General features: G+C 42.4%; 1 protein-coding gene across 1 annotated transcript in view; it reads left to right on the top strand.

Moving 5' to 3' along the window:
- The window catches only part of Meis2 (Meis homeobox 2), a gene marked incomplete at its 5' end in the record, with an annotated part of 207,869 nt that overhangs the window by 60,083 nt on the left and 128,516 nt on the right, over positions 1 to 19,270 (top strand). The window contains one exon of the mRNA XM_052723697.1: positions 1,427 to 1,572. Within this exon, the coding sequence (XP_052579657.1) occupies positions 1,427 to 1,572 (146 nt within the window). The remainder of the gene's footprint in view (positions 1 to 1,426; positions 1,573 to 19,270) is intronic.

The raw sequence follows: 19,270 nt of genomic DNA, 5'->3' as shown, positions 1-19,270 counted from the left end.
AAAGGCCACGGGGCAGACCCAGAAGTTCTAAAGCCAGTGCCCCAGTGGGCAGGAAGTCTGGGTGAAACACTATTTGGGAGGAGGGAATGGGGCTGGGGATTTGCTGGTGGATCTGCTGCATTCCTCGGGCGGCAACAGAGTGGCCAGCTCAGGCTACATTGAGCACAGAGTTTATTGTTTTAGGCTTTCTTGGACAAGGTTTTTACTTAGCGTGGGATTTATGGCATTTACTGCTAATGAATGTCTATTCTTAAATTACAAAAAAACCCATCTCAGCGCAATTCCCAGATGTCCTTCCAGGACCCCAGCTTCTTAAACACCAGCAGGGAGCATAAACTCTCCACTTCTCTGTTTTCCTCTTTCGTGTGGCTCCAGGCTAATGATGTGCAAGGAAAACACAGCCATCTATAAAGCCCCAGTGCTGTCCCCATATTCTTCATTTATTTTGCATTTGATTATGCCACAAGTCGGATCTTGTTTCTTTCCTTTTTTTAAAGTTATTAGTTCAAATATTAATGTAGGGATATGGCATATATTGCTACTCTTGATTGATGCCTTCCCAAAAACAGGAAGACGTGCTCGTATGAATTTTAAGAAAGTAGGGGTCCTGCAATGCCTTGCCAGAAGAGTTTTTCAGATACATAATTTAGATGCCCTCCAGGCAGGCTTTCAAGGCATTTTTGCCGGAGGGCAAGAAAAAATAACTCTGACTGTTAAAAGTAAATGATTTTTGCTAATGCACAATTAATGCCAGAGAAAAGCACAGAAGAGAAAGATGTTGATAGGAAGTTCTGATTAAGTGAGCACCCTACCTTGATGTGTGTCTTTTTGTCTGCCCCCTCACGATAATGATCAGCGGTGCAGAGAGCTAAAAAGTTTTCATGTCATGCAAATGTGGGGCTCTGGGTCCTAGGAGGAGTGTGCGAATGTGCGAGTTTAGGAGGTGACAGTTCCGGGAGGGGCTGAACAGGCAGTGCGTTATGTGCAATCAACAGTGACACAAGCTACTGTCACCTATGCAGGCAGCCTGGAATATATAGACTACAGAACATTGAACTTGATTACCCAGCAGTCTGTGCTCACTATGGGCACGGGGATGTATCTCTACCAAATGGGCTTTCTCGTAGCGGTTTGCCCACACTGGGTTCCATAATTGACAAAGAGCTACTGCGCTGTGTCAAGTACACAATTATAATTGAATTAATGATATGGGCGAGGAGTGAGACACACAGAATTAACATTTGAAGAGGCCTGGCTTAATTTTGTCTTTTACATATTTGTGTCTCCAATTATACTTTAATGAAAGGGAATATACCCCCTTAATGGATTTCTTTCAGTGAGCTTAGCTGAGCTCGTCATTAGCCTGGCATCGTTGTTGGTACCCTCGCTACGCTTGCTCTAATGGGTCTTCATTTCTTCCTTTTAGGTGATGGGTTAGACAACAGTGTCGCCTCACCTGGCACAGGTGACGATGACGATCCAGACAAGGACAAAAAACGCCAGAAGAAAAGAGGCATATTCCCCAAAGTCGCGACAAACATCATGAGAGCGTGGCTCTTCCAGCATCTCACAGTAAGTTCAGATCAAAGACGTTTGAAAGTAACAGAAAGCTGATTTCTCATTTCGCTAAGTTTGAGCAACTGACATGGTCTCTCACACAGGGTTGGTTTTCGCTTGGGTTCGAGTTCTGTCCTTCTGTTTCATTTTTTAAAACAAGGTTGCCTGCTTTCTGTGCCTTGGGATCTGGTGACTCATATAGTCGGCACCATTTTGTCAACCAGTGCCGTCCAAGCAACATCCTCTAGAAAGGAGCAGTGTTATGTCCTCATAGGTCAGCAGTAGCCCTTGTTCAAAAGGGCCCGAGACTCTCAATGGTATATGTAAAGGTTCACTGCACTGCAAGATGTGAGCAACTTCAGACAAAGCAGCTTCAACCAAAGGAGAAAGCCGTGAAGAGCTGAGAGACCTGTTAGCACTGCCGCTTCTCCTGCTAACCAATGCTGTCTCCCCCATGAGCACAACCAGCATCTTGCCACATGCACGTCCAAGCTCATCTCACGGAGGTGGTCTGATAAGATGGTGTGCATTCGTGTGCGTGCATGTGCGTGCGTGTGAGTGTGTGTGTGTGTGTGTGTGAGAGAGAGAGAGAGACAAATGCTGAAGGGTTAGAGGTACTCCAGTGCCTTTGTTTGTCAGGTTGAAATTAAAAGATTCTGTTTTAGCTGTTCAAGTCCATTATCTTAAAAGCTAACCCTTTTCACTTCTGGGAAAAGATTAATATGTGCAATGGCTTTAAAGTAACAATTTATATCCCCATGTTTGCAGTCAGTTTTATGTGTTAGTATATACTATTGACTCTTAAGACCCTCATGACCAAAAGTGGCAACGTGGTTTTTTTTTTTACAGAGGAACTATGCATACTTATATTTTACTATCTGTTTGGAAATTCTTGGAAATTTTCCGAGGATGTGTCTTGTCCTAGTATTGTTCTCGGCCATTCTATCTACACTACAGTTTAATAACAGAGTACGTCGCCCATTGAAAGCTGAAGGTCTTCTTTGGTATATCAGCTTGTGTGTCATCATGCTGAATGACATTAGTCACCGTGTTGTGAGTCCAGGACAAGGTTCCACTCTTATTTATGATGGTGGTTGTTGGTCTGCTCTTCTCACAGAGGGGTCGGAGTGGTGGTGGGGAGGGAGAGGTGATGGATTCACGTTTCTCAATCCGACATTTTGATGTAAGGACATTAGTACCAAACTGAGGTGAATCGATCTGGCCGCTGGTGCCCGGATCAGCTGGGGGTACCAACGAGGCTGTCTTGGTAGTGGTTATTCTTGCCTCGCAGCAATGGCCATTTCAAAGGTCAGGGCCCTACACTGACTTGGCTCAGAGGAATTAGACGGAACATGCGTCTCTGGGCTGATTACTTAACCAAAGACAAAATAATGAGTCCTAAGCAAATACTGACTAATTGAAAGGGCTGTAAATCCATTACATATTGGTCAGGGATAATCAGGAGTATTTAATCACTTTTATCTATTCAGGAGCACTGAAGCTGCAACAGCAAAGCCCTCAACCTTGCCATGTGCTTATTATTCTCATCATTATCAAAATTACTTCACAGCTGTTCTTTGCTACATCACCTCAGCTGGAGACTAGCTAACCTGTAAAATGTTTTTAATTTGGAAGTCGAGGGAGTGTGAGGGGAGGGCCTCCTTGTTTTCACCCTGAGGTTTGGTGGTTTAAGTAGCTGGAGATGCTAGGAAAGGCGGGGGCCTCCTCAACAGGCAAGCTGCTTCATCCTGACCAGCTTAGCTAGCTGCTTTGCTCCCTCTGGATTCCCTTGCAATGATATCTTTCTTGGTTGAAATTAGACATGTCCATGGTTGCTTTGCAACCAAGCATCTTTGTGCATGCATTTTTAGCCTCTGCCGTGAAAACCAATGTCCCAGAACGCTCACACCTTGGAGAATGTGGCTACTTTGAACTCAGACAGAGAAGCAGAATCTAGACGGTGACACCCAGCTGCCTGAGTCACCAGCTCCACGTTCTTTCCACTTGTGAAGGTGACTTTGCACAGGTCTTATCTTTAGCAGCTGCATAGAGACCTCACAATGTCTGCCATTGGTATACTCAAAGTCAAGGTGGTGATGGTGGTGATGGGCTTATGGAGAAGCCAAGGGCTGCCTTCCTTACCTGTCTGGAAAGCCACCAGCTTCCCCAGCCTTTATGACTAGGGAAGGGTCCCTGCTCAATCTCTGGACAAACCTCATGGCGAATCATGAGGAGCTCTCCTTGGATCTCCTGCTTTGACCTGTCATGGATTCATCTTCCACCGTCCACTGCAGCCACCTGCCTATGATTCCTTGGCACTTGCCCGTCAACTGTGTTACAAACTCACTGTCCTTGCCTCATGAGAATGTTTACCTAGTTAAATACACACAGGACTTTGTGCAGAATTTTCTGAACCACTAGCAATTTCACTGACTACTTAGAACAAAAGACTCACATAACCTGAGTGTGGGAATGAAGAGCACTTCATTCCAACCTCCCTTCTCCTCTGGACTGTCTGATGGCCAGTGTAGCCCATTAAGTTCCCTGGATTTTTCTTTGCTCCATTTTTCAAATGAGAGGACAATGTCACAGCATCCATAGGTCTGTTGTGTGTACCTCTCCATTTGCACTCTGCCCAAGGCCTTTAGGCAGAGCAATGTCCCCAGCCCACAGTCATCCTGCCATTTCCTTCCTCTTTTCACTTGTCACCAAGGCTTTCTTTTTCTCCTCTCCATGACCTTCTTTCCCAAATTGCCCTTTTTCGTGGCTTCCTCCCACTGGCTTTGTCTCCCATCTCTCTCTCTCTGTTCCCCTCCAGGCCCTTTCTGCACCCCCCTTGGATCTCAGAGAAATTCTCGCTGGCTTTCATTTTGAAAGTGTTTTCTCTCTCCATCCACACACTTCACCCCCACTGCAGAGAAGAGGCCCAGTAACTTTGATGAGGATGGTCTTGTAAAACTTTTACTTTCCAATCTTTAATGAGCTGAAAGATTTACTCAGCTGTAATTCTGAGCTCAGAAAACAAGAATAGAGGCCCCTAACTAGCGACTTGTTAATTTAGACCTTTTTTCTTACATGTACTAACAGGCACGAGGGAGTCCTTGGAAATAGGGATGCCCTGGTATATTTCTCCGTCATTTAATGAATTTTAACATTCAAAGTGAGATGTCGGCGGGAACTCACTGAAAATAGATGTGGCCTAAATTATTATTTCATGTAAATTTCTTTACATGTGTGGGATTCAATGCACATTCTTCCATTATCAGTCTCTTTAACATTATTTCAAACTGGCCTGTCCCCTTTTGTGTGGTGTGACCTGTTCTTGTAGTACAATAATCCCTGATGTACCCTTTTTTTCTTTCTTTCTTAAGAAAGAAGCTAATTGAATTATCTCATTATTTTAATTTGTTAAGCAAATGTATTTTGCATCTCAGGATGTGTTCTTATAGAAGGGGGCTGCAAAGGCTTTGCCCCCTGAATGGGCCATTGGCCCATTTTGACATTCATGCATTCATTAACTATCAGAACATAAAAGAACTCTGGGTGTATTTTTTTTTCCAAACACCCAACCAGCATGAAGCAACTTTCCCCAATAAGCCACAGGGGTCTCTCTACATATGTTCTCAACTGCAAGCTATTGTCACCTATTCTGAATACCTCAAAAGGCCGAGAGGAGGGAAAAAACCCAACTCAACAAAGGCCAACTGTAGCAATTGTGAAGTCTTAGTCTCAATATGACAAAAATCATTAACCTTCCATTTTCTAGGAAGAACAAATTCCAGTATAATTGTAACAGTTGAAACAGTCTCTTAGAATCCTGTAAACCACAGTTAGGGGAAATGATAATCAATTTGTTGATAATTGATTACTTTGGAGAAAATATTTAAACGAGAACCAACATGGAATTTTCAAAATTGAGCTGTTTGATGAATCTGTTTCCATGCTCAGAGCCAAGCTCTTTGAATTTGTTTAATATGATGTTAAAGAATTGCTCTCTAATTTCTAGCTACCTGTTTTCATGGTGTCTTTTAAAACAGTATCTTCTAGAATGTGCAACTCTTATACAGAAATAAATCCATTTCTTCTTAGAAATTCAGTTTAGCAAAACTGTTGAACACCCATTATCCTCTTCCAATCATGCATGACCCTGTCAGTCTTATTCACCCTAAGAAATGTATAAGAGGTAGAAGAAAAAAATCTGTTGGAAATCCACTTGCATTTGCCAGAAAGTAAACAGGGACCAAAACAAATAAACAAGCCAACAGCAATAGAACTATCTCAGCAAAGTGTATTCTCTTTATTAACACTTGGAGATTATAAAATTATAAAAGCAAGCCTGCCATTACAACTTCTTATTTTACTGCAAAGTTACTTTAAGAAGAAATGGCAAGAAATAAAATCTCTAGGCTGACAGTTTATAACTACATACCAGGCCCTTACTGCTCAAGCCAGCCTGCCATCACCTTCATTTGTCACCTGGGGAGATCTCCCTGAGTTGTGCCAACTGTGGGAGAGAAAGAGAAGGTCCTGGCACCCAAGGTCTTGGCTTGCTTGTGCCAGTTTCTGACGAGGGTCTTCGAATTGGAAAACGCAGTAAAACCCCCACCCACTTAAGAGGTGTGACACTTCCTTCAGAGAGACCCGTACGACCTCAGAAGCAAGCGACAGTATGGTGTGCAGTCTCCTTGACATGGCAAGTTTTGATGCTCTGTCATTGTCGGTGGCAAATGCTGCGTCTCCTCTCTGTTTCTGTGGGTGTGGGGAAGGGGCTGTGATCTGTGACTTGGTGACTCCTTATCTACTGGAAGTTCTTTTATGGGACTAGGTAAAAGTCTAGATTTGATGATAAAAATATGCTTTAATGTATATTGACCTACCAAGACAATGAAGCCTCGTTATGGGTGAATCTGCTTACAGGTTACATTAGAGAAAGGTGTTTTTCCTTCAGTTGATTCATGGAGACCTATTGATAGAAAACAAAGTCATCTGAAATTTCCTGTTGTACTACACCTCCCACACACACACATATACCACACAGGCATACATGTACACAGTGAGAGACAGAAAAAGATGGAGGGAAGGAAATGGAGAGATAAACTTCAATTATTTGGTTATTAACTAGTTCTCTTAATTTTGGGGCTCGTTTAGATGGCTTTCTTTCTTTTTTTTTTTTTTTTTTTTTTTTTTTTTTTGGTTTTTCGAGACAGGGTTTCTCTGTGTAGCTTTGCGCCTTTCCTGGAACTCACTTGGTAGCCCAGGCTGGCCTCGAACTCACAGAGATCCGCCTGGCTCTGCCTCCCGAGTGCTGGGATTAAAGGCATGCGCCACCACCGCCCGGCTAGATGGCTTTCTTAAATGAGGAAATAATATGTCTAGATTCAGTGCACAGGACCCCAAATCCACAACACAGTACATATTTTATCTTAAATATCACCTCCAAGTCTCATTTTCCATATCTGTTGAGTGGGGATAATTCTGAACTCTCCAAATACTTACTACAGGGATTAAATGCGACGCATGTGTGAAACCTCTCAAATTTGTGCCTGGTTCTTATGACAGATACTTAATATAAAGTAGCAGCCAGGCACAGTGGTGCATGCCTTTAATCCCAGCACTCAAGAATCAGAGGTAGGCAGATCTCTGTGAATTTAAGGCCAGTCTGATCTATAGAGTGAGTTCCTTTACAGCCGGAGCTATAGAGCTACATAACAGGGAGACCCTATCTCAATATATATATGTGTATGTGTGAGAGTGTGGGGGTGTATGTTATGATTCTTATTTGAATCTAATTGGATGCAAGAGGTCTTGACCAGTGGATTGACCTGGTCATCCAATCTTACCATGTCCTTTCGTGGCACTGGGTGAGATAAGGAGATTGGATTTTGATATATAAAGCCCAGATGCACCTAGTAAGAGAGAAAATGTCTCATCCTACCCTTTAAAAGCTGTGTCAGCATTTAACGGCCTTTCATGGATGCTCCCTGGCAGATAGCATCAGAGAGAACACTAGTACCAGCTGGGGGCCATTGTACCATGGTGCTGCTGGGCTGGGAAGCACGCACCTTCAATCTCAACTCTTGGAAGACAGAGGTCAGAAAAATCCCAGGCTCAAGACTGGCCTGGGCTATATAGCATAGCCCTGTATGAAAAATAAATAAATAAAAAAGAAAAGCAAGAATATTTGATGGTCCGTCTGGCATGGGCAGGGGAGAAGAACTTTGGTGGAATATTCAGAAAGCCTCCGTGGGGTCTGATTTGGCAAAAGAGGTTCTCTTCCTCATTGTGTAGGATCTGAACTTGACTGGCTCTTCTCAGTGTTTGAGTCTAGGCTTTCTGAGCTTCCCCAGGGTATGCTTTTTCTGAAGGAGCCATTCAACGTAAGGTGCTTTGATTTGGGTTTGAGCTCCATGATCTTGGGAGAGCTATGCAGCCACTCTCAATTCTTTGTTGTTGTTGTTGTTGTTGTTGTTAACCTTCAAGATGAAGCCAGTGAGTATCTGGTCTCCATAGCACCCATTAACATTGCTGTACAGCCCAGACAGTGTAGTTAATGTGCACACACATGTGCGTTGCATGGATTTGGGTATTTTGATCTGGTTGCATGCTTTCGTTTCGAACTGCTTTGCCACCTCACAGCCTCAGTAGGGTTACTTACCTGCCATATTCCTCTTTACCAAAATGCCTCTCCTTGTTCTTCTTGTACACCTGTATCCATGAAGATAACCATGACAGTTTCTATCACTGCACATCTCTTTAAGAACCTAGAGTGCTTCATAGAAGCTGAAGTCCATGGACATTAGTTATTTCTACTTGGAAAATTAGCCACTTCATGATTCTGAGACTGGTCTACTTAATACTAACAGCTGTGGGCCAAATTAATTCCAAACATGAAATGTTGGCCTTGCTTACAGAGAGGGAGAGGAGACAGTCTTTCTCATGTTCAGGGAGGCAAATGTGCACTGAATGTGAGTGGAGTTCCCTGGCAAAAGATTCACGGACAGAGGTGTATACAGAAACCACAGCAGAAAAGCACCAGTAGAGACTGAGTCCTCACCAGCAGGCGAGTGAGGCTGCTGCCCCTTGCCTCGGCATTGTTTTTTTTTTTTTTTTTTTTCTTGCCAGGAGAAAAACATCTGTGAGTTATTTGAATGGAACCTTATACTGGAGATCGCCTGAATTGGTGTCATCTCTGTTAAATTTCAGGAAATGATGTCACAATGCATTAAATAACAGTGCTGGGTGATTTATTTTCCCGTGGACATGCTGTCCTAAGCATTCCTCTTCTCTTGCAGTGTTTCCAATTAACTGTAAGCTTGAATGTTCTTCCTATTTTATAATGATTTTGAGGGGTGGGGGCGGGAGGCTGGGGGTAGGAAGAGGAGTAATTTCAGAGGTTGCCGAGGTTCAGAGCTAATGGCACATCTATCATGTCCTTATTGGGACAGGAGGGTACTGAGCGTCAGGGGTGTGATCAGCAGTGGCAAGCTGGAACACTGTTGGTTGGTTTCAAAGAGTTTCTGGAAGAGAAAGCCTGAAGGCTCTGGTGCTAGCTGTTTAGAGAGCCTCTAGATAATTCTATTAGCGACCCACATACTGTAGCTTCTGCCTGCCGCTCAAGGTCTCTGTGCACTCCCTTCTTCAGTAAAGAATAGAGGACACAAGTCAATTCTGTGTGCCATCTGTCGTCGTTTTTACAATTTCTCAAATTAAAGAGACAGGCCAAAAATTTAATGTTGTGTTCTATCTTAGAAACTCCTCTGGAAGGAAGGCAATTGCAGCTGAATTGGCTGTGTTTCTCTTGACGAGGCGATTGCATATTGTGACAACTCAGCCTTTCAATTGTCCTGATCTGGTGTTTAGAATAGGGTGATCTGGCCTTCTGTATGGAGAAACCCATGTATTGTTGTGGATTTAGCTGCCTTGCCTCTGTTCGTGTGGTCATGGATGGTACTGGTTATTAACAGCTTCTTAGGTAGATGATGAGATCCGTAGTCTCTCTGACAAATGATTTCAAGGCATGACAAGATTTTTTTTTGGTTGTTGCTTTTTTTTTTCCTTTTAGACAAGATGTCTGTCCTTGAACTCACTCCGTAGACCAGGCTGGCCTGGAACTCAGAGATCTGCCTGCTTCTGCCTCCAGAGTAATAGAATTGAAGGTGTGATCTACCATGCCTGGCAATAACAAACATTTTTAAGTATAGCTGATGATACCATTTAAAAAGAAAGTTCACCTAAGAAAGATAGTATCTATCCAATCTATGAGTTATTAACTGCCATAAAAAAATTTAGTAACTCACAACAGCCAGAACATAAAGGATTTTAGGACACTGTGATGCATGATTCGGTCATACAGAATATATACATGCCTGTATACATGTGTTGAAACACAGAATATCCAGTGATCCTGAGGCTAACGTTCTCTATTAGCTCAGAGGTTGAGCATTTTCTTTACTTAAAGGTTTGATCCTCAGCACAACAGAAAATAAAGATGGACCCTACCATAAACTGTGAGCCCCAGATGATGGTGCTGTCGAGGAGATTCATCAGCCATGGACTAATGTACTGTGTGGTGGAGGATGGTGATAAGGGATAGTCTGTGCTGGAGGAGGATGTGCATATATGGAGACAGGGTTAGTGGGGGAAATAATCCAGGCTTGTCCTTGCCTCTTTTGTGACTCTAAAACATCCAAAAAAAATAGTCTGTTTTTCAAAAATAGGTAATTGAGGAAACTAAAAAATGAAATGCTTATTAAATTACCATCAAAAAGAAACTAAAATAATTGTACCTCAAAGTTTAGCACCCAGTTTTATAAAATATCACTTGAAGCATCATTGTTTAAAAATACGCTAAAGAATTCAAGGAGATGAGAATTGAGGACCCTTGAATAAAGGAAAATAGAAGGCATGTGCGTATTTGAATATTCAGCTATTTAAAAACTCCAAGAATAGAATGCCATTACATGCTGTTTAGTGAGAACCCTGAATATTCATTCAAATTCTACGGAAAAATTCCATTTCCTTCCACATGACCACAGTGTGCAATTGTAGTCTGGGCAGAAGTGGAGTTCTCAGAACTGGAAGGTCAAGGTGACGGGATTGGGAAAGCTGAGCATCCCTTGGCTTAGCTGCAGGACAGTCGTCAGTGACCTTACTGTTTAGGACTAATTTTGCCTTTAGAGAGTGTGACTGTACAGACTTCCAGAGACGTCTGGAAATTCTGCCTCCCCTGCACTGAAGTCTGTTTTTGTGATTTGGAGAGGGTTATGAAGTGTAAAGATGATCCCAGCCTCACTACTCTTGGGATGAAACAGTGGCTTGGGCAGGAAGCATTAGGTTGGTTGAATGGAATTTGTCTCTTGCATTTATGGGCTACATCCCACCGTCTAAATTGGTTGGCAGCAGTTGTTTCAATAAGTAAAGTAACCAGTGACACCCTTTAAAGGTATATTATCCCCTTAAGATGGAATCGTGGTTCCGTTCTCATGCTTTTACATTTGTTCTTTATGTTTTGAACTGCCAAGACCCAGATCCACCAGAACTAATTTCGGTTGGTTTTGTCTAATAGTAGATGAGTTGTCAAGTCACAATAGGATGGCAGATAATTTTTCTTAAACTATGTTTTTACTTCTTGCTTATAACAGATTACATGAACATTTGTTAAATCCAACTTTTATGTCCGCAAATGCACAAAATTATAACTCAAGAGATGAGAGCTGTGAGATTCTGAGGTGAAGAGTAATGAAGAGATGATGTTATCTAGTTATTCTCACCATTGTAGGAAACTAATGTGGACCAGTAACCAGCCCCCTTCAGCCATCACCCTAGGCTTATTTGGATCTGATTTGCCTAACATAGTCAGATAGCGAAGGTCCACTCTTGTATTCCTTAAACCAGCTCTTGCTGTTCTTCATTTCACTACTTCAGTTCTTGCAGGATAACTGTTTAGATTCTTTTACTTCTTGTATCAATCCCCTACCATCAAAAATATTCCAAGAATTCATTTTGGCTTAAAAATACATAGCAATTTTATACATATTAACTGACAAAAGGATAGTCTCATGATTGGCCACATTCCAGTGGTGACCCAGAATTCATGTAGTGATCACGAGCAGACAATAAACACCCCGAGTATCCTGGGGGTGCTATAGGAGTCTTTGTAAAAAGAGAAAAGCTGTTATCAATAGAAGAGATGAATTCTAGATTATTCCCTGCAGGTTGGTGACAGGTTGGAACTCTCTATAAAAGCAATCTTATTTTTTCCCCCATGGTGAAAAGTTATAGGTTCCATTTCAGTGTTTCAAGATACCTGCAGGCAGCTCATGAACTGATCTACTTGTTTTAAATCCTATCTTGCAGTGAATTAAAAAAAAAAAGCGGTTTGAGAGCATGGGAATATGGGGGTCATTATTGGTCAATTATAGGCTCAGTTTTTGCATTAAGTTTCTGCAAAGCCGTAAGTGAAGGCCCGTGTGGCAAAATCCCACTGATGACTGGGAGACACGTTGATAAAAGCCCCTCTTATGGCTTAATCCTGAAGCTTTTTGTTCTTTTGCACACTGCTTAAGTGATTATCAAATATGGTTATGTGGAAAGGTATAGGTTTTTAATGTGTTTGTTGACAGTCTGAGAATTTGGGGTGTGTGTGTGTGTGAGTGTGTGTGTGTGTGTGTGTGTGTGTGTGTGTGTGTGTGTGTGTTTGAAGAAGAATGTTGTGATGCAATGCTCTGCTTTTCCCGAGCTCCTTGGTTAATGGCTACCTCAAATACCCCATTAATGTGATTAAATCGCTAGCAACCCACGGAATCAGTTTAATGATCAAAGGAATTTATTTGGGGGTTAACTCACAACCACGGGAGATTTATCATAGGGTCCAGGAAAGCTAAGCTATGTCCCACGCCTAACGGCTTGGTCCAAGATCTCAGCATCCAAACCACGAGGTAACCAAGAGAGAATCGCATAAGTGCATCCCAGGTCTTAAGGGTCCCTGGCGGCCACTCCCCAGGGGCAGGTACCTCAAGGTCATAGGCAGGTGTAACAGCTACAGCTGCCTCACTAGGGGTGGTGATTCAGGGCATGGCTCAAACAGCCACCCACTACACCCCATGCTTATGTGGATGGCTTACACAATCAGTTAAATGAAAAGGTCCGTCTTCAATCCTGGTGAGTCTCTGGTCAGATTCTCTTGGAATTTAGATAATGGAAATGTTTATAATTTATTTAAAAGTAGCAATTTTCTTCCTTTAGACATGGGGGTGAGAACAACTATTAACTTTTTGTGTTCACAAAAGCAAAGATTTCAGGACACAGAAAAAGCCTTGATGTATAGAAGCCCATATACTAGAGGCAGCAAAGTTAGTAATAAGTAGAAACTGTTATACCCAATCTACTGCTTAGCTCCACCCCTTGCTGTTCTTAATACCATAGTCAAGTAATTTCATTTGTCTGAGTGCTGCTTTCTTACCTCATCAATTTCATTGTTTCTGTTTTTTGTTAGTGGTAGTTTTTGCTGTTATTGTTTTGTATTTTATTTTATTGGACAATACCTCTTTCTGTAGAACTCATTATGTACAACATCAGGCAGGCCTCAAACTCACAGAGATCTGCCTGCTTCTGCATCCCAAATGCTGGGATTAAAAGTGTGTACCACCATATCTGGCCCTTACTTCACTGTTTTGAAAGTTAGTTGAGACTAACTAGAAATAGTTCAGATTGAAAAAGGCAAAAATGTCATAAAATATAAAATGATATCCATTCATGCCCTTCTATAATCTGGCCATAATAGTCAATTCTCTTTGTCTCAACTTCATGAAAATTAAATTTAGACACCCATCAAAGAAAAGTATTATATCATCCTTTAACCTGAGTCTTGAATGGGACTCACATCTACAGACAACACACAATGAACAGGAAAGGGTCAAAGGCTTTACCCCACTCACATTAAGGCACAGTTCCAGTGATATTATAAATTAGAGTAAAATTTGAAAGCATGTGCTCATCTTTAAGAAAAAGAGATGAGTGATGAGCTTTGCAACAGAGAATTAAGGGGATTTGAGCCTCTTTTTGTAAACAATTCAGACAGAGTTAACTGTTCTACCACCCTGCCTGCTACTTTTCACCCTGGCTGAACTGCCTTTCTGAAATAGTGATCCCATGTCCCCACACTACGAAAGATAAAAGAATTCATTCCAGATGCAAAATCACCTCATTGATTTGAACATAATTTCAGTCTGAAAGCTGAATCAGACTTCTTTGGATTTGCCATTCAAAAGTTTGCAAGTGTTCCAGCCCTTTAGAGAGAATCCACATTGGCAAAAATCACAGAACTTGAAAGGAGATACCAAAAGCTGCTTTGAAAGGCATGTGGAGGCCCGCTGGTGGTGCTGTACACCTTTAATCCCAGTGTTTGGGAGGTGGATCTCTGAGTTTGAGGCCAGCCTGGTCTGCAGAATGCGTTCCAGGACAGCCAGAGCTACACAGAGAAACTCTGTCTTAAAAACAAACAAAACAACAAAAGGCATGTGGAGGCCTTGGCCTTAAACACTAGTCACATATCTCCTAGGAGACTTTCTATGGAAGACACATGATTGGAGAACTGGGGTTGATCTTTGTGGAAGTAATATTTACAACTATGGCATTGGATAAAGGTCAGCAAGAGAGTGGGGTGAGAGAAGGAAAGGGTCAGCAAGTTTTTGAAAATGATGTGGAGGGGTGGGAGGAAAGAGACATCAGACCCAAGGAGACATAATGAAGTCATGTGACGAGGGAAGGCGTTTCAAAGTAGGGGAAGTAGATTCCGAAGAAAGATGAAGGACAATGAAGACTAAAAATAAGCCTTTCACTGTGGCACTTTGGGGTCATGGTCTACCTTTGAATTCTGCAGGCTGATGAGTGAGCAGGTGGGTTGGGAGGGAACAAAGGAAGAATAGAAGACAGGGTGTGGGGGTGGATAGGTTTCTAAGCACAGGTGAGTCAGGAGCATGGGGAGGTTGGAGGGAGACAGAAGTAGAGGTACAGGGGTGGAGGAAAGGACAGTGGCTAATCTGAGGTACATGAGGAGGTAGGTGGAGGTCGGAGCCCAGGTGCAATGGTTCAGTAGTGACAGACACATTTTATAAAGATAGGGAAGATGTGAAGAGATCCGGGTATCTCCAGTGACAAGATGCAGACGATGAGGGTGTGATACAAAGTAAATTAGGAAGGGATGAAAGTGTGGCTTCAGAACAGAGGCCCCTGGCTGGAAGGAACTTAACTGAAAAACCCTTTCTGAGGCAAGACTCAGGATCACAGAAGAGAGGCAAAAGCGGACCACTGCACAACTCCAGACTGTTTGGACAGGCAAGAGAAGGATGGTGGTAGAGAAATCTTGAAATAGAGGCCAGTAATTCAGCATTCCAGTGATGTAATCTTTCCTGGAATTATGACCGAAGAATAGCTCTGTAGTTCATCTGCATAATGAAATGACTAAGGAAAGTCCAAATAATGTTGAGGGAGGCCTTGCATTGAAATGTGTTGTAATCTAACAGAGTGTGCCATTGGTCAACACCAGAGACAGGATGAGCAGCTGAAACATAAAAATCTCCTGACCAACCCAAATACATGGAGAAGTTTATTAATTTAAAGGCACCACTTTTAAATTGTTGGGTGGAAAAAAAGAATTACTCAATAAATGGATTTGGGGTAATGGCTTAACTATTTTTTTAAATCAATATTCTCCATGAAAATAAGTTCCATATTTAAGAGTTCTTTGAAGTGAAGGGACTACTTCTCTTTCCTTTGTTTAGTGAAATCCTTTCAGAGCATAAAAACAAAGGGATTATAAAGAAAAATGGTGATTGGTTAAATTAAATTAAAATTAAGAGTCTTTGAATGTCAGGAAAACACCATAAACAAAATAAAAGAAAATGTTAAAACTTCCAAAAAAATATGTGCAACATCATTTGACAGGCAAAGGATTAGTGTTCCACATAAATGAGGCATTGCATACACCAACAGGGAGAAAATGAAACGGATGAGAATTCAAAGATGAGCAGAACCATCACTCAGAACGGCCAGCAGGCATTGTAAAAGTGCTCAATGCCATCAGTAACCACATGCCATTTTAAAAAACAGCATCAATTTTTATTCGATGAAATTAAGAAAGAATGAAGCTGGTTGTGGTGACACGTACCTGCAATCCTTGTACCAGGAGGCTGAGACCTAAGAATCCCAAGTTCAAGGCCAGACCCAGCTACAAAAACACCTATACCTTAAGAAAGAGAGAAAAATGATAATGTCCATTGCTCTCCAGGGTGGACGGTTATATCCACCATAATAAGGATAATAAAGTCACTGTCTTTCTGTCATACAATTTGTTATGATTAAAAAACTAAAGCATGCAGTGTGTGGTGGCGCACACCTTTGATCCCGGGCAGAGACAGGCAGCTCTCTGTGAGTTCAAGACCAGCCTAGTCCACTACATAGTGAGACTCTGTCTAAAAACATAAAACCAAACAAGCAAAACCCCAGTAAGGTAAAACATGTTCTTACTATTTGATGCAGTAATTTGGTTCTAAGGGTTTTTTCATGAGCAAATAAGAAATAATCACAAACATTATGCAAAGGTGTGCCTAAAGATATTATTGATAGCAATAAAGATTGAAAACTACCTATATTACCAACTATAGGAGACTATTCAAGACTGTGACGGACCAATGTCCAATCATTAAAAATTTTTTAATATAAATTTTTTGAGATATAGGGAAACCTCAATATATTACTAACTGAAATACAATTGGTAAAATGCCATATAAACTGAATTCCACTCTTGTAAAATAAAATGCATATAGAAATAGGCACAGAAAACATTAGCAGTTATTTTTGAGTATGATCTTGGTGACTTTTTTTGTTTTTTATATCAGAATATTTCCATAAAACACAAAAAAAAATATCGGAAGGCTAAAGCAGGTGGTCACTGAGTTCACGGCCAACACAATCTCAGATAAAGATGTGTATATTTGTAATGTAGGACAATGTTTCTTATTTTAATGAAGAGCTAGGCATGGGCAAAGTAAAACCTGGTAGTCTCCTGGGATTCCGGGAGACAACAAGTCCAGGTTCAGGCTGAGAGGCAGAACGGGGCTGCAGTGAGGAAGTATTGTCAGGTTTGTGAGCCCAGCAGTACAGCATCTCCTCCTGACTGAATCAAAGGGCTGCTAAGGATGGATGGCATTAAAATGAAGAGAAGAAAGGAATTAACAAGTCTGTGTCATGTAGATGGGAAGATTCAAAAGTGAGGCGCGAGACGGCGTGGAGTAGAAGGTTCTTACAGGTACAGATGTCATAAGGCAAATGGATGTGGCTTGGAGGCCCCAGGTCTCCTCTAAGCAGCAGGTGGAGAGGCACAAACTGTTCTTCCCGAGGAAAGTGATGAGGGATGGGAGAGGGAAAGGAAGAGAGAGAGGCTTGGCCTCTTGTCTCTGATCCCAGAGGGACCATGAAGGAGGAAGCAGGCGTGGCATCAGTGGAAGAGTATCTTAACACAGCTGATATCACAAAATGCCATAGACTAGATGGCTTAGTGAAGAAAATGTTGGGCTGCAGAGATGGCTCAGTGGTTAAGAGTGTGTACTGTTCTTGAAGAGGACACACTCTGATTCCCAGCACCCATGAAGAGTGACTCACCCCCTTCCATAACTCTAGCTCCAGGGGATCTGGTGCCTTTGGCCTCTATAAGCACCTACAGTCATGTGCACATACCTATACATATGTGCATGCACATAATATTTTTTTTTTAATGTTTGAAATGTCAAAACAAGCTAGCAACCCTTCCCCTCCAAAGTTATTTTCTCACAGCTCAGTAGGAAAGAAATTCCCAAGGCCATGGTGCTATTGTGCTAGTGTCTGGTGATGGCTCTCTCCTGGCCTATGGACCTCTTGGCTGTTCTAGCAGGTCCTTTTCTCTGTGCCTGATACAGAGGAAGAGGGAGGAGGCGGTTCTCACTCTTCCTCTTCTAAGGTCACCAATCCTCTTGGATTAGAGCCCCCCCCCATTATGGCCTCATTTAATCTTAATTACATCGTAGATGCTTTAATTCCAAGCACAGATGCCCCTTTGACATATGAGACTGCATCCCAACATGTTTTATCTTATGTTTTTCATATTTCATATTTAATATTTATATTTTATTTATTGCTATAAACCCATCATAAGTTTAAAATATTGTAAGTCAAAAATGCGTCTCATCCATGCATCCTGTGACTATCAAGGCGTAGCATCACACTACAGAGTATTAGCTGCTTTCCCTCAAGGTCCCAGGGCTGGGAGCTTGGCTCACTGCAGCAGCATTGACAGACTGTGTCCTAGGCATACTCCAGTGAAGAATTCAAAATTCAGAGCACAGTTTTATTGAGCTGTGCTCCACTTTCACACCATCACAGTCAAAACATCCCAAGCGGAAGGATTCTGAATTAAGGACCAAACTCTGGTCAGGGCTTCTGTGCATGAAGTTTGGGTGAGGGGTGTGGGGACAGTTCAGTCCATAGCTAAGAACTTTCATAGATGCCATATTTCAAGGCAGACATTAGTTTCAAGTCAAGGACATGGAAGCTTACGTTTGGAAGAGATCAAAGTTCTCTTGTTTTTCTTTTGTTTGGCTTTGTTTTCCATGGCCTTGCAAGTGAGGGTGAGGGCAAAGGAGGAGGCTGACTTTGGATGTGGTAAAAAAAAAAAAAAAAAAAAAAAAACCAGAGCCAAGAAAGCCAGTCATGCCATGGTAAGAGCCACAGGCTTGTGCGAGCATGACACAGAGGTAAGGGAACGCTCTAGAAAACTCGTGTGTGTGTGTGTGTGTGTGTGTGTGTGTGTGTGTGTGTGTGTGTGTAGGGAGGGGAGAGAGGAGACGGTGTTGGGGGAGAGGGGAGAGCTTGAGAGAGAGCCGAGAGCTTTCCCCTAAAGCATTCTGGAATGAGGGAGCACAAAGGGGAGGTGGCAATCGTCCCTGGGTGCCAAGGTCCTGTCTTATTTGAATTAGGTAAAAGCCTTGTTTGATCTAGCAGGTTTTCCTCAGCTTTCCATGTCTTAGCACTCAACCAGTCTGTGTACTTTCAGAGTCCCCCACCTCCTTTCTCATCTCTCCTCTCTCTGTCTCCACACCCCTCCCCTTCAAGGGGAGATACTGAGGGGGGATAGAGGCTGGCTGAGGCCCACTCCTGCTCCGTCATGTACCCTTGACCCTTCCCTGGGATCTGTGGTTAATGCACGCTTTGTAGAGGCGACTTGGCAAACCCTACTCTCCACAGGACTCAATTCATAACTTGCTGCCAGCAGGCATAGCAAGGGCGCTGTAGTGGCTTGTTTGCTCAGTGCTACACAAAAGCAACGCGTTGTGACCTTCACTGTTATCGCATCAGGAAGTAGACGGTCCTGGCATGGAGTCGAGTCTTCCTATGGCTCTCCACAAGGGTAACTTATGTCCCAACCTTCCCATCTAAAGCGTGTCACACTTCACGTTACTATTGTGTATCCTAAAATAAACAGCATCGCAAGCTGTTTATTTTGGTGTTACTATGTATGCATTTTAAAACAGTGGTTACTTAAACAAATGTCCCTGTTCCCACCGCACTTGAAAGCCAGTGTTTGCTCCTGTGGTTTTTGGATTTTGTCACTTCTGTTTGGATTATGTCTGAACCCCACACTGGGAGCAGTTGGAAGGAACCTGGTAATATCTAAGACTGG

The sequence above is a fragment of the Peromyscus californicus genome, unplaced genomic scaffold (assembly GCF_007827085.1).
Source record: "Peromyscus californicus insignis strain IS unplaced genomic scaffold, ASM782708v3 Scaffold_7__1_contigs__length_154581171, whole genome shotgun sequence".
Classification (NCBI taxonomy): domain Eukaryota; kingdom Metazoa; phylum Chordata; class Mammalia; order Rodentia; family Cricetidae; genus Peromyscus; species Peromyscus californicus.
This window is presented reverse-complemented; position numbering and strand designations above follow the sequence as displayed.